The sequence below is a fragment of the Canis aureus genome, chromosome 31 (assembly GCF_053574225.1).
Source record: "Canis aureus isolate CA01 chromosome 31, VMU_Caureus_v.1.0, whole genome shotgun sequence".
Lineage (NCBI taxonomy): Eukaryota > Metazoa > Chordata > Mammalia > Carnivora > Canidae > Canis > Canis aureus.
Genome location: NC_135641.1, coordinates 39,380,170 through 39,396,217, shown reverse-complemented (window position 1 = coordinate 39,396,217; position 16,048 = coordinate 39,380,170). Strand labels below are relative to the sequence as shown.

The 16,048-nt window shown below is 35.7% G+C and overlaps 1 protein-coding gene across 11 annotated transcripts in view; it reads left to right on the top strand.

Annotated features, from left to right (window-relative positions):
* The window catches only part of PHC3 (polyhomeotic homolog 3), an 87,951-nt gene that overhangs the window by 24,817 nt on the left and 47,086 nt on the right, over positions 1 to 16,048 (top strand). For 7 of the 11 annotated variants that reach the window (XR_013369693.1, XR_013369694.1, XM_077880295.1 and 4 more), the window contains 4 exons: positions 526 to 624; positions 7,480 to 7,726; positions 14,609 to 15,480; positions 15,772 to 15,819. Coding sequence is in view for 9 of the 11 variants with exons in the window: in XM_077880295.1 (XP_077736421.1) it covers positions 526 to 624; positions 7,480 to 7,726; positions 14,609 to 15,480; positions 15,772 to 15,819 (1,266 nt within the window). In the remaining 2 variants the exon portion in view is untranslated. The remainder of the gene's footprint in view (positions 1 to 525; positions 625 to 7,479; positions 7,727 to 14,608; positions 15,481 to 15,771; positions 15,820 to 16,048) is intronic. The other 4 variants (XM_077880297.1, XM_077880294.1, XM_077880298.1 and 1 more) reach the window with 3 other exon arrangements.

Below are 16,048 nucleotides of genomic sequence, written 5' to 3'. Positions count from 1 at the left end.
CTAGGTTTGTACTATAGATCCCATGTAGTTGAGTGAAATAGTGTGTAGTATGTGGCATAGTTATATTTTGTGGTAAAGATGAAAAGACTTTTGTGTTTCTTTTCAGGTTTGTCACTGAAATTTGTATTCAAGAGTAGTGAATATGGTTGTCTATCAAAAATAACTTCCAGTTTTGGAATCCTACCATAGTAGTTTCGAGCTGGGAAAAGCTTAAGTATAACAATAGCTTATTTGGGGCAAAATTTGGTATGAGAATTTCATATTACTTAAATACATTTTCTTTTTTGAGCACTGATTTATTTTGCTACTCATCAGAATCATGAGCTGTTTCAAAATGTTTATACTTTTTTTTGAGTTCTCTATTAGAAACTTTTCTTTGTCACGTAAAACCTTTTTGCTTAGGAGACAGTCCTAAATTGCATTGTCTTTCTGTCACAAATTTCAGTCTCTCTTGCCTGCTATACATTGTGTGTGGGACACGTTCTTTTGTCTTAGGGTATTTTTTTGGTTTTTCTGTCTGTACAGCTGATTTTCACACCCGCTACCACTGTGGCTGCTGTACAGTCTGACATTCCTGTTGTCTCGTCGTCATCGTCATCTTCCTGTCAGTCTGCAGCTACTCAGGTGAGCTTGTCTGCTTCATAATGTGGTACTTGAGGTCTGGATCTTCAGTTTAAAGATAAACATACATTGTGTTTAAGTTACTGATGCTTTCAGTGCTCTTTGCCATACGTTTCAGATTGGAATTTAATAAAATACATGAAAACTTTGAGAAGGTTTTTTGGTTATGTAGAAATTATATCACCAATAAGCAAGACATTTAAATTATTTGACATTAGTGAAAGCAATGAGTTTTTACTATAACATTGTGTTTAGTTTTATTATAAAGCAGGCTAATTGTTCTTATTATGTGAGTTGTATTCTTTTGTGTAGATAGATTCCTTTACAAGCAGTTGTGTAATCACTAAGTCAAGATAGATTTTAAGTTTAAAAATGAATTGGGAAAATTTTTAACTTGAAAAATTGAATAGAATATTATTTTGATTGGTATTATGAAAGGAACCTTAATTTTTTCCTCACACCATTCACAAAAATGAGCCACAAGTAGAATATAGACTTAAAGGTAAAAGCCTAAACTATAAAATCTCTAGAAGAAAACTTAAGAAATTAAAAAAAGAAGAAAACTTAAGGATTATTTTTATAGCTCTAGGGTAGGCAAAGCTTTCTTGGGACACAAAAAGCAGTAACCATAAAAGAAAATAATAACAAATCAGAATTTATCAAAATTAAAATCTTCTTCAAAAAACACTGTTACAAAAGTGAAGCATCAAGCCACAGACTGAAGGAAAATATTCAGAACACATATATCTGACAAAAGACTTGTATCCAGAATATACAAAGTAATAGTAAGATCATGAGCAGTTCAGCTAAAAATGGGCTAAGGATTTAACATTTCACAAAGGTAGATGGACAAAGGGCCAATAAGTGTATGAAAAAAAATGTTCAGCATCATTAATCTTTATAGAAATTAAAATCAAAACCACAATGAATATCATGGCACACTCACTAGAATGGCTGAAATGAAGGAGACTCATAATACCACCTGTTGGTGAGAACTTAGAGCAACCATAATTTCGTGATATTGCTGATGAGAGTGTGAAATGGTGCAATGACTTTGGAAAAACAGTTTGTCAGTTCCTTACAAAGTTAAACATATACTTAACATGTGACCTAGCCATTCTGCTTATAGTTATTTACTCTGAGAGGTTTGGAAACCTATATCCATATAAAGACATGTAAATGAATGTTTGTTGCAGTTCTTTTCATAATAGCCCCAAACTGGGAACAACCAATGTCCTTTAATTGGTGAATGGATAAACAAACTGTGGAATATTACTCAAAAATAAAAAAAAAGGACACACTCCTGATGCATCTCAGAAACGTAATAACAAAAGAATGCAGATACCAGAGAGTACCTACCCTGTGATTTTTTTTTTTACTTTTTAAAGATTTATTTATATACTTGAGAGAGAGCATGAGTGAGAGGGGCAGTGGGAGAGAGAATCCCAAGCTGACTTCACGTTGAGCGTGGAGCCCGAAGCTGGCCTAGATCTCACAACCCTGAGATTATGACCTTTGTGGAAACTGAGTTGGGTGCTCAGCTAACTGCACCACCGAGGCTCCCCTGCTGTAATTCTTTTTATATGAAATTCCAGAACAGGCACAGCTAGTTTTTCTCCCTATAGGGAGAAAAATTGGATTGGTGGTACCTGGGACAGAAGATGGGAGAGACTGACTGGGGACGGGCATGGGTGAACTTATATAGTGATGGAAATGTTTCATAATTTCATTAAGGTGGTGGTAACATCCTGTTTACATATATCAAAACTCATTGAACTGGTCCATTCATCTTATTATATGTAAGTTATACCTCAGTAAAGTTGATTAAAGTGAATTAAATTGAATAAATTTTATTTTTTAAAATTTTATTTTTTTAAGATTTTATTTTCTTAAGTAATCTCTACACCCAGTGTGGGGCTCAAACTCACAATCCTGAGATCAAGAGTCACACATTCTACTGAGTTAGCCAGGCACCCTGAATAAATTTTAAATTAAAACAATTGAGTAGAAGGAGTGCCTGGGTGGTGCAATCAGTTAAGTATCTGCAGGTTGGTTTTGGCTGGGTGGTGATCTCAGGGGTCCTGAGATCGAGCCCTGTGTTGGGCTCTGAGCTCAGTGAGGAGTCTGCTTGAGATTCTCCTGTCTCCCACTGCTCTTCCACCACTCTCTTGCTTTTATGTGTGTGTGCGCGCACATGCATGTGCTCTCTAATAAATGAATACATCTTTTTTTTTTTTTTAAGATTTTAATTATTTATTCATGAGAGACACAGAAAGAGAAAGAGAGAGAGAGGCAGAGACCCAGGCAGAGGGAGAAGCAGGCTCCATGCAAGGAGCCCGATGTGGGACTTGATCCCGGATCCTGGGATCATGCCCTGAGCCAAAGGCAGATGCTCAGTCGCTGAGCCACCCAGGTGTCCCAACATCTTTGAAAAATAATTGAAAAATAGAACAGTATCTGATACTTAGCACTTACTACATGTTAGTTTTTGATATTATTACCTATGACGAGCCTCCATTTTTCTTTTTTTAAAGTAAGCTCTTCCCCCAGTGTGGGGCTTGAACTCATGATCCTGAGATTGAGAGTGTGCATGCTCTACCAACTGAGCCAGCCAGGCACCCCAAGCTTCAGTTTCTTTTTTCTTTTTTAACATTTTTTTAAAGATTTATTTATTTATTTATTCATTCATTCAGAGGAGAGAGAGAGGCAGAGACACAGGCAGAGAGAAGTAGGCTCCATGCAGGGAGCCTGACGTGGGACTTGATCCCGGGTTTCCAGGATCACACCCTGGGCTGCAGGTGGCGCTAAACTACTGCGCCACTGGGTCTGCCCCCTTTTTTTCCTTTTAACATTTTAAAGTCTTTATTAAAGTATAATATACATCCAGAACATATTTAAGTGTTCAGTAATCTTACCAGAATATGGGTATATCCCAAGCACCCAGATCAGGAAGGAGAACCTTACTGTGACCCAGAGAAGCCTCCCTGATGCTGTTTTGGTCCTGCCATTACTGTCCCTCAAGGATAACACTATCCTGGTGTGTGTTCGTTTTGCCTGTTTTTAAACTGCATTTAAATGAAATTTTATTGGGTATAATATTGTGTCTGGCTTCTCAAACCTCAGTTTCTTCACCATGAGCTAGAATAGCTCATAGTTGTGATAAGGAATAAATGAGACAATATTCAAAGTAATTAGTGTATTGCCTGGCACATATCCCATGCTGCTAATCACCACGTTTGTTATATATTGTCTAAAGAGGAGTCATGAATTCAGTTTTTAGCTTTCGAGTAGCTAATAGTGATGAGAGAAAGACAGCCATTAAATGATTCACAGTTTCCAAAGTAAAGTAAACCAATTGTTGGAAAAACAACTAATGTGCTCTCCAGTGTGCTCTAGTCTGTCTTGTGGGTTCTCATGGAGAAAACATCTTAGAATGTCTTTATAGTATCTTTAACGTGAGCACAGTCAAAGTAATTAATGAAAGTGGTTCTTTGGGGTCCAGTTTTATATGATACAGGTATGTGGCTCTGTGATATTTGGACTTAATTCAAGGAAAGACTTTGAAACTAAAGGATGAATTGACTTTCAGGAATTTATCTACACATTTTTTTTTCTTTGCTGTGCTTTTGAAATGGCAGTGAATGAAGCTGGCAGTGGTAGGGGATGCTAATACTTTGAATATTCTAGTGGTAACTTTCCTCAAATTTGGGACTGTTAGTTTTGCAAAAATCTGTGTTCCACTTAGTTAATTTTTAAACTTCTATTTGAAAAACTTAAAACCATGAATTTGTAGTTGAGAAATGCCAAAATTGACATTTTAATGTTCTTTTACAGAAGCCAGTGTAACAGTTAATTTTTCTGTAGTATTAAAATTCTTTTGTAGCATATTGTCCAACAATAAGAAATTTGGAAATCTTACCCTTATTTACTATTTTAAATGCTTCACCCCTTCTCCCCACCATGACCAGGAAAATAAATATAAGTAAAAAAAAATCTGACTTTCAGAAAGATACAGGACTAAAAGTAACAAATCTTACTTACTAAGGCTACCTAGGGAATGCTTTTAGAATTGCAAAGAAAATAGCACTTTGGATTTAAAAGCTAGAAACTCAGCTCTACTGCTAGCAATGTGACATTAAATCTTAGTTTCCTCTTCTGCAAAGAAGGGATGCTACTTAGTAATTCACAGTATTTTTAGAACCAAATTAAATAATTGATGTGAGAGTATTTGAGTAATCCACTATAAAAATATAATGTGTGAAATTAGCAGAAATAAGTCATGTGAAACCTGGACTTTTTCAAAAGTCGGAATGTTTCCATAATTTGATCATAGGAGAAGTTCAGATGAAATAAAAGTTGGACATTAGAGATACTGTTCTGTATCTAGAAGGGGTGGGTTCTTCTCAAAAGGGAAGCTCTTTCAAGGACATCTGAATATGTGATCTTTCTCTTAACAGTAAAATTAACTTTAATATACTTTAGGAATATGTTTGAAATTTATTTTAAATATGTAAGCCAGATGACCACAGCTATTAAAGCCATATTCCAAAATTTATTCATATAAATAGTGTATATAATATATATAATAAGCACATATGTACATTTTCTTTCAGAATTCCAAAGAACAAAATTAGACCAAAAAGTATATTCTATAGAAATGGACTGCTGCAGGTTTAGGGTTTAATCCTCATTTACTGTGAATGTGTTTTTTATTTGAAAGAAAGTTTTCAAGTTTTTCAGATTATAATTTAGCCTTTGGTTATCATTATGATTTGATTTGCTTTATAGATCATTTATGGCAGTTGTTAAACTTTATGCTGTTTTTCCCTTGCTTCCTGAAAGATTTTAAGGTGCTTCCACTAGATATTTGTTGAGATTTTTTTTTTTTTTGGTTCAATATGAGATTTTCATGTTTGCCTTAAAAAAAAAAAAAAACAAATAGAACTAAATACTTAGCAAAAAAAAAAGTTAGTATATAATTTATTTATTTATTTATTTATTTAATATATAATTTAAAATCAGCTCTGGGAAAATATCTCAGACTTGTGGAGTTTCTGTTAATGTCTGTAGTACACAACTGTGGGGAATATGAAAATGAATGTCAGTGATGAGAGCCTGCCAGTGTCTCAGCATTTCACAGACACATTAGTACTTCTAAAATAAGCTAGACATTTGTCAGTGCTGTAGGCCATTATGATCCAGATTCTGTGGGAAAGGTATTATAGAGGAGGAGAAATTCTTTCTAAACAGAGACCTTGGAGAGGTTTCTTTGGGAGAGAGTGGGATTTGGGCTTTGACAAACGAATGGGGCTTCAGGAGACAGCCATGAGGAAGAATGGCATTTTAGGCAAGAGAAACTTGAGCAAGGTCTATTTGGGAATACGGAATGGCTAGAATGTGAATATTGTTGATTGAAATAGTGGAAGATGGGGCTTGAAGTGGTTTGGGCCTAGACTTTGGAGGGCTTTGAGTGGCAAGCTGAGAAACCTGGATTTTAGCACATTTTATTTTTGTATTAAATTTCAGCAATACAGCAATTATTAGTCTACTTATATTGCTATGAAATATTTGACAAAAATCCAAGAACACGCTCCATATGGTCTCAGAAAATTCTTTTCAGTAGCTTAGAATAGACTAATTCAAATCTCAACTGCTCTGAAGTGAACATTTGTTTAGCACCTGCTGTTGGCTGCACACTGCATTTAGTACTTGGGAAGAGAAGGTTTAGCCTGTGACTGTCACTTAATAATGTAGCAGTAGAGACAGAACACATGAGACCTGAAGAATGTTCATAAAGCAGCAGTATCTCATTTGCTTTGCTACTTTAGAATCTTTTGCTTCAGTTTCCTTCTCAGGGTCAGTGCTAGCATAAATGTATTTAATGCATTCATTCCAGATAGGTAAAAGGTTAGGCAGCTATTGGAGAGGCATTTTTTGCCTTGCCATTTGGAAATGTTTTAAACCTCAAGTGAGAGTCCTTGGGATCATCTTGCCTACCATCCTGACTGGTGGTATGTTTAGAAGAGCCCTAGGTGTAGACAGGAGCCTTGACATGAGCCATTTCGAGGTCATGCACAATCTTTTCAGTTCACGAGGTCTGGTTCTCAAAGTGAGCAAGTGTGTATTCCATAACAACAGTGGGACTTTAAAAAGGAGTTGATGGTAAATGGTTTTTGTAATTATCACAATGGGTAGGTAATTTGATAAATTCGTTTTCTAACTTACAAGATGAGTGTTCTCTTATAATCTCTGTAGAATGGGTAACTTTTTTTTTTTGAGTTCTCTCTTTCTGATCTTTATGAGAATGGCAGTATTGTGTATGCACACTTCTAACTCTAGTAATGTCTGAAGAGTATCAAGCACTTGTAACCTTCAATGTTTCACACTTCTGGACTGGAGAAGTCAGTGAAATTGAAGGAATTGCTCCTTCTTCCCTTACATACCCCGGGCTCTTCTGCCCCTGCAACTTTGCTCAAGTTTTCCCTTTTATCTGGAGTACCCTTCTCTCTCCTTCCTTTTGGCTGTATCTGAGCTGGTAACTTCAAAAGGCAGTATGTTGCAGAGTTATTTCCTCATATTCGTAGTTCATTTGATATATACATATATATATATATATAGTTTTCATTTCATTCTTAATGATTCCCTTAATGTCTTTTTAAGAATGTCTTAATATTTAAGGTATGATTACTTAGAAGAATAACTCCCCTTTCCTTTAGGATTAATCAGTCGTTTCAAGTGCTTGGAACTTGATGTAAAAAAAATAATATAAATGTATCATCGTTGTTATACTGGTAACGATTATCACATCTCAATTAATACCATCTGTTTCATCCTTATTTTTTGTTGTGTGGTTCTTAGGTTCAGAATTTAACATTACGCAGCCAGAAGTTGGGTGTATTATCTAGCTCACAGAATGGTCCGCCAAAAAGCACTAGTCAAACTCAGTCATTGACAATTTGTCATAACAAAACAACAGTGACGAGTTCTAAAATCAGCCAACGAGATCCTTCTCCAGAAAGTAATAAGAAAGGAGAAAGTCCAAGTCTGGAATCACGAAGCACAGCTGTCACCCGGACATCAAGTATTCACCAGTTAATAGCACCAGGTGGGATAAACTTGTTGAAAATAGTTGCATTATTCACTTTATTAGTAGGCAGAGCAAAACAAAAAGATATCTATTATTTGAATAAGAACAATAATTTTAAAACATTTTTAAATGTGAATTTCATGATTTTAAAAATAGTATATTATAGCTTGGAAAAACAAATCAAAAGAGCCCAAGAACTAAAACAAATTATAATAAATAAATTTTTTTGGTTAATTGACATTTGATTAACATCTTCACTATGTGTTGGTCTTCCATTATATTGGTAAAACCAATAGCATTTATTTTTTATTTATCTACTTAATTAAAAAAAACTCCCGTATAGTTCATGTACAGTGTTATATTAGTTTCAGGCATACAATACAGTGACTCAACAATTCTATGTATTACTCAGCGCTTATCAAGAAAAGTGTGGGCAGCCCGGGTGGCTCAGCGGTTTAGCGCCACCTTCAGCCCAGGGCGTGATCCTGGAGACCCAGGATCGAGTCCCACGTCGGGCTCCTTGCATGGAGCCTGCTTCTCCCTATGCCTCTGCCCCCCACCCCCGTGTCTCTCATGAATAAATAAATAAAATCTTTAAAAAAAAAAAAAGTGTGCTCTTAATCCCCATCACCCATTTCACCCATCCCCCCCATCTACTACCCTCTGGTAATCTTTTGTTCTGTTGAGTTTGTTTTTTTGGTTGGTCTCTTTCTTTTTCTTTATTCATTTGTTTTGTTTCTTAAATTTCACATGTGAGTGAAATCATATGGTACTTGTCTTTCTCTGACACTTATTTTGCTGAGCATTATACTCTCTAGCTCTGTGTTGTTGCAAATGGCAACATTTCATTCTTTTGTATGGCTGAATAATATTCCATTGTGTGTATGTATCACATCTTTATTCATCTGTTGTTGGACACTTGGGCTGCTTCTGTAATTTGGCCGTTGTAAATAATGCTGCAATAAATAGGGATGCATGTATCCTTTCAAATTAGTGTTTTCATCTTTGGGTAAATACCCAATAGTGTGATTAATGGATTGTGGGATAGTTCTGTTTTTAATTTTGGGGGAACCTCAATGCTATTTTCCACCAGTTTGCATTCCTGTCAGCTGTACAGTAGGGTTCCTTTTTTCCCACATCCTCGTCAACACTTGTTTCTTGTAAAATCTTTTAGCTTTAAAAAAAAAAAAAGAAAAAGATTTGCCTGTAGTTTATTTAATATGCTTTAGTGGAACAAAACTAAAAGCTCTTAAGAAAGCACATATATTTTTTGTTTAAAGTGAGTGGAGTTTACCACTTTCCAAAAATAAGGATTTTGTGTAATTATTTTCCTTACCATGTTGCTTTTTTTTCCATCTCTCATTTCATTTCTGAGAGGAAGATGGTCAGGCAATCAACTAAGTTGTTTTAATTCTCATCTACCTTTGAATCCCACTTGTGTTCCCTCTGCTATCCACAAGATAACCTTGCTTTATGGTTCTCATGCAGGAAATGTTGGGGCCATCCAGAGTGAGTTTCCTTATCATCTCTTCTGTTCATCTCAGAATTACTCAGTGTTGAGCGTTCTTCACTTGTATTAAAATAAGGAGTTATACCAAAAAAAAAAAAATAAGGAGTTATATTCATTTTCTACTTTAAAGTTAACACTGTTTGCTTATGTCATTGATTGCATCTTTTTTACCAGCTCCTGACCTTCTCTTGTAGTTGTTGTAGCATCTTTTGTCTTCCTCATGCTGGATCCTTTCCTTTGCTTCTCAAGCATACTTGGATCTCTCCTATTTGTAATACATCTGCATATATTTTTATTCCAGTCCAAATATTGTTTATTGAAACTCTGTGTGTGAGCACTGGGCTCGACACCACGTATGTTTCAGTAAAAAAAAAAAAAAAAAAAAAAAAAATCCTCCCTTGATTCGGCTTCAAGTAAGCACCTTCTTTCTGTCTTTTTATAACTTTACTTACTTTTTAAAGATTCATTTTATACTACTGAAGTGTGCTTTTTCCCCACCTAAACCTATTTCTCTTGCTTTTCTCTGTGCTAATATTGCCTGCATTCTCTGTAGCACCCAATCTCAGTGTCTTGGAATTGTTTGATTCTGCTAGTTAGAAATCTCTCGGGGGTGTGCCTAGGTGGCTCAGGCCCTTAAGTGGCTGCTTTCAGCTCAGGTCATGATCCTAGGGGTCTGGGATCAAGCTCCTCATTGCGCTCCCTGCCCAGCAAGGAGTCTGCTTCTACCTCTCCCTTTCTTGCTCACCGTGCTTTTGCTCTCTCTATCTCTCAAATAAATAAATAAAATTTTTATAAAAACCTCTCAGCACTTTGAACTTTTATAGCATTTTTATGCCTCTTTGTAGTTCTTTTTCTTTTATAGCTATTTATATACTTATTGATCTTAGCTTTTCTACTATATATATAGTAAGCTCTTTGAGAGTAGGATAATAATAATGAGCACTTATGTGTCAAGTACATTACAGTTATTAACTCCTTTAATCCTTTTTCAGATTCACCTTTCATCCTTTTGTCATGACAGCACTTAAGTTGTCCCTTGTATGTACCTACAGTAGGTGGACAGTGAATATTTGTTGAATTAATAGTTGATTATTCTTTTCCATTTGAATTTTGGAAATTACAGCACAATTCTTTTCATTTGTACTGATTGGGTACCACTGCTTGGAATTCTTTTTTTTTTTTTTTGGAATTCTTAACTAAATCTGAATCTTCAGATAAGTACAGGCTTTGTTATAATGTATAAATTAATCCATTCATAGTAAGCTCTCAAAGAGCTTACTATATATAGTAGAAAAGCTAAGATCAATAAGTATATAAATACCTATAAAAGAAAAAGGACAATGTGAATAAAAGCATTCACATAAAAGCGTGATGTGAATTCTTTTTTATAAACATCTGTGTGCCTAGGTCCTGCTGTCTGTATGGCTTGATAATAGTATTTTTATACTGTACTATCCAGAGTATTTTCAGCCTCAAATCAGTCTCTGGCTAGTTTTGAATAGGAGTCATTGTGGAACATTAATGACCCACTACACAGGACATGACTGCCCAGGGAGCAATTTTTAGTGATTCTTACAATTTTGATAGATTATAATGGAGGGTAGGTTATTTTCTTTTCAATGAGAATGCTACTTTCAGATAAAGCTAGGACTTCTTGCAGGATTAGCTCAAGCAAGGAGATCTACTTTTAGATTTTCAGTTCTCCTGAACTCCTGATACCTGGTTCTAAGTTGACAATTACTCTTCCCCTTTTCTTTCACTAATAGTGTGATAGGATCCCTATAGTTGCCTTCCCCTGACAGCCAATATTTTATGTATATATGGAGGGGACCAGTAAGTTAAAACTGTTAAGACTCTTAGAACAACTCCAGTTCCAAATTTAGATCTTTTTCCCATTGTGGTTTTGATTAGAAACAAAACCAAATGAAACACCCTAAGCTACAAAAACTTTTGCAGCTACTAAACTTACTAATTCATTCAAACCCGAGCAGCTGTGTGCCTCAGCTGGTTAAAGCATTTGCCTTCAGATCCCAGGGTCCTGGGATCAACCCCCCCACCCCCTACCCCATGTCGGGATCTCTGCTCAGTGGGGAGCCTGTTTCTCCCTCTCCCTCTGTCTGCTGCTCCCCCTGCTTGTGTTCTTTCTCCCTCTATCAAATAAATCTTAAAAAAAAATTAAAGAGAAATTTATTCAAGCCTTACACTGCAGTGATTCAAAGCAATTTGTATCTTCTGGCTAGGCAATAGCTGGATGTTTCCACTTTTAGTTTTTCTGCTCTTGTTGGTGGGAAGTTAGTCTAAAGCTAAGTGATTTTGTTTGTTGTTGTGTTTTGTTTTGTTTGAGATTCCTGAATTGTAAATTGTTCTATTCCTCAGTTAGGAAAAGGCTTATTTGTATACGTATCTTTCAAATAGGAAAAAACCTACTGGTGTTCTAATATAGTATAGACTAATTATTATAACAAAATGGTTCTTGTTTCTTTTTTTTTTTTTTGGTTCTTGTTTCTTTATATTTATTTCTAGAGTGCTAAAATCATTTTTTTTCATTTCTTCTTGAATGTAGCTCTCATTTGATAGTTAATTTATTTTTAATATATAAAATAAAGGTGAATTTTAACTATATGACTAGAAATTACATGAACTGTATTTGAGTTCAAGTTTTTATAGCGGTTTTTAGAGCTTTTATGAAATTAGTTGGAAAAACTACATACCACTTTTTGTAGACATTAATGTGTAGTGAAGAGCCTATGCTAGTCTGCTCAGGCTGCCATGAAGTATACCATAGACTACGTGGCTTAAACAAAAGAACTTTATTGTCTCACACTTCTAGAGGTTGGAAAAACCAAGATCAATGCCTGGCAGTGTTTGGTTTTTGGTGAGAGCTCTCTTCGTGGCTTGCAGATGGCTGCCTTTTTGCTTTGTCCTCACATGGCCTTTCATCTGAGTGCCAGTGCGTCTTCTTGTAAGGGCCCCACCCTTCTGATCTCATTAACCTTAATTATTTCCTTAGAGTCCCCATTACCAAATACAGTTACATTAGGGTTATAGTTTCAACATACACATTTTTGAGGACTCGCATTCAGTCTGTAGTAGGAGCCAGATTCAGCTAGGATTATGGGTTCTTTTAGACCCAGGGCTGCCCCTTAATAGCCAGGTGATTTCAGGCAATGGTGCTCGCTTCGGCAGCACATATACTAAAATTGGAACGATTTCAGGCAATGCACTTAACTGCCCAGTTTCTTGACGGGTAATAAATTGGCCTAATATAGTAGTACCCTGTCTACCTCATAGGGTTGATGTAACTATTTAGTAAAATATGTGCTTAATAATTTGCAATAATATATAATTATTTAATAATATATTTAATTGTAAGTAATTATATAAAGAATTCTATCTATATAATGTGAGAGATGATGCCAATCATTAATTCTCCAAATAAAGGCCATCCTGACAATAATAAAGGGTTTATTAAAATCAGAGAAATTAACAACATGGTACCGTCCTCCAGAGCACTAGGACTTTTCTTATATAGAAGTATTATTTCAGATATCCTTGTAATTATTCTGTAATATATATGCTTGTCAGTTGGGCTTAAGGACTATATAAAATTATATAGACTCATTTTGAATTCTCATCAGAGTAAAATTTAACTTAGGTGAAAGTATTAATCTACTGAATTATTGACTCTAGAATATAAAAAAAGTTTGCTTACTTGAGTTGAGAATTTTTATTCACATAAATATGATATCCAGTGTATGTTCAAGAATATGGTACATTTTAATTATACCTTAAAAATTGAATTAAAGTGGGCTTTTGCTGCCATGCTGGCAAAAACTCTATTTCCCTATAGAGGAAAAATAATACTAACCTACTCCAGGCATTTTGTGAATACAAGTGAGAGAAATGTGAAAGCACCTTGAACCCTTTGGAGGAAAGACATTCTAGAATTCTAAGATTTTGTTGAATGCTTTATAAAGTCTTTATAAAGTGCTAGCATAAAATTTTCAGTCTTAGTTTGAAGTGCTAGTCTAGTTATGTGAAAATTACTTTGTTAGGTGAAATTTTAGACCTAATTTCCATTTTTTTAAAAAAATACAATTTGTGGGTATTTTTTTGAACTTCTAAATGCCTCTTTTGAGATGTTAATCAGATGTTAATTTCCTTAAAGGATCTCCAAAATTTTAAATGATAACCAAGTGTAAGAGTCTTAAAAAAAAGTTGTTACAAGTTTTTATAAGGCCTTTTTCACAAATGTGGTTAAGTATAAAAATAGATGCAAGATGTTATAGCCTTTATCTTATTATTCTGAGATTAAGAAAAAAATGTGCCATCTCTCTAGACCTATTTTAAATGCATATAGCCTTTGTAAGATATTAAGCAATTTTTTCAACTTACCTTCTAGTGAACCCCATTTCCACTTTTATTTAGGGAGGATTTCACCAGCATTTTCTCTGTGTAAACATAGGCACTAGTATGCAGAAGAGGCATAATGATGGGACAACTATATACTACTTGATTTTGCTAATTCTTCTATATAAAATCTCTGTTGTGTGTGACTCCTTTGTGGAGAAAATGGACATGTATGGATTGCTGTAGGATTTTTTGTTGTTTTTGTTGGTTTTTTTTGGGGGGGGTAGGGAGGAGAAGTAAAACAAGATCCTTTATAATCAGCATGGACTTCTGATTGCCTCATTCTCTCTGCAAGCAAAACTAGTGCTCTCCTGGATTTGGAATGGCCCCTGAAATTTTGTTAGTTATAATGATTATAGAACAGTGCTATAGAATTCACACATGTGTTTTGCTTAGCTAAATTAACTTGTTATACAAGTTAATTTTTCTCTTTCTGGGTCAAATAATACCAACTTTTCATCTTGGCTCAAATTTGGAAACTTACTTGAGAAGGTTTATAAATAATTACATTGACTGTTGGAAGAATATTTAGACATAGATTAGAAAGTGTGAGACCTTTATGCATTCTGATACTGCATTTTTATGATTTCGAAGTTATTTTTATAGATATATTTGTTCACTGATACTCCTTCTCCCCAAAGGAGGAATTCTTTGGAAAAACTGTTAAAAGTTAATGCAGATACTCTGGTGACCTCTAAAATTTAGTAAGAATAAATCATGTTTCAGATTCATGAATCAATTGTTTTAGGCAGTTTTTTCTTTTGGAGCTTATCACGGTACATTTTATTTCATGAAATTGTTCTAGTTTTCCAAGGAAAAGTTGTCATTACATTTTCTAATCACTCTTGTTTGGAAGACTTACAATAGATTTCTGATGGTTATGGCCTTCTGATGTGAAAACTTTCCTTCTTTAGATATATTTAGAAGTTTCTATGCTGTTTTTGGAAAAAAATACTAATTGTCATTTTTTTCTCTCGCAGCTTCATATCCTCCAATTCAGCCTCATCCTCTAATAAAACATCAGCAGATTCCTCTTCATTCACCACCTCCCAAGGTTTCCCATCATCAGCTGATATTACAACAGCAGCAACAGCAAATTCAGCCAATCACACTTCAAAATCCAACTCAAGACCCACCCCCATCCCAGCACTGTATGCCACTCCAAAACCATGGCCTTCCTCCAGCTCCTAGTAATGCCCAGTCACAACATTGTTCACCAATTCAGAGCCATCCCCCTCCTTTGACAATGTCTCCTAGCCAGTCCCAGTCAGCACAGCAGTCTGTAGTGGTGTCTCCTCCACCGCCTCATTCACCAAGTCAGTCTCCTACTATAATTATTCATCCACAAGCACTTATTCAGCCACACTCGCTTGTGTCATCAGCTCTCCAGCCAGGGCCAAACCTGCAGCAGTCCACTGCTAATCAGGTGCAGCCTACAGCACAGCTGAATCTTCCATCCCATCTTCCACTTCCAGCTTCCCCTGTTGTACACATTGGCCCAGTTCAGCAGTCCACTTTGGTGTCCCCAGGTCAGCAGATTGTGTCTCCAACATCACACCAGCAATATTCAGCCCTGCAGTCCTCTCCAATTCCAATCGCAACCCCTCCGCAGATGTCGGCATCTCCTCCAGCTCAGATTCCACCACTGCCCTTGCAGTCTATGCAGTCTTTACAAGTGCAGCCTGAAATTCTGTCCCAGGGCCAGGTTTTGGTGCAGAATGCTTTGGTGTCAGAAGAGGAGCTTCCAGCTGCAGAAGCTTTGGTCCAGTTGCCATTTCAGACCCTTCCTCCTCCACAGACTGTTGCGGTAAACCTACAAGTACAACCACCAGCACCTGTTGATCCACCAGTGGTAAGCCCTTGGAAGCTCTTTGACTTTCTTGCTGAACTGAAAGTAAAAACTATTTTCTTCCACATTATGTTGTATTGCTAGATCTAAATGCCTATGAATTTAAAAAGCTTGAAATTTCCATCTGTCAGTGTCTGACAAACATGCTGTATGGGCAAAAAAAAAAATGCCATTTGTTGTAGTATGGTTGCATGCTTGATAATTTGTGATGGTTATTAAAGTCCCTCGTTAATTTTATTACTATTTAAACAAATCCATCTGCTATCTTTACAGAGTTGATTTTTTTTCCCCAAGGGAATGCATTTGAACCAGTGTCATCTGCACAAAGTTTTTTCTCTTAAGGTGATTATCCTTCATAGATCCCTTCTGTTGGCTTGTTATGTTCTTAAACGTATGGTTTATCTACCTAACCTTTTTGGTTGTGTGCATTCTGAAGTCCTGGGCCAGTAGGGGCTTTGGTTTCAAGGTGAGGTATGCTTATATGATGTAATTTGGGGGTAAAATTAGATTTTGTAGGAAAAAAATTAAGAATCCAGCTTTGCAAAAAACATTATAGACCATCTTTTAGTAT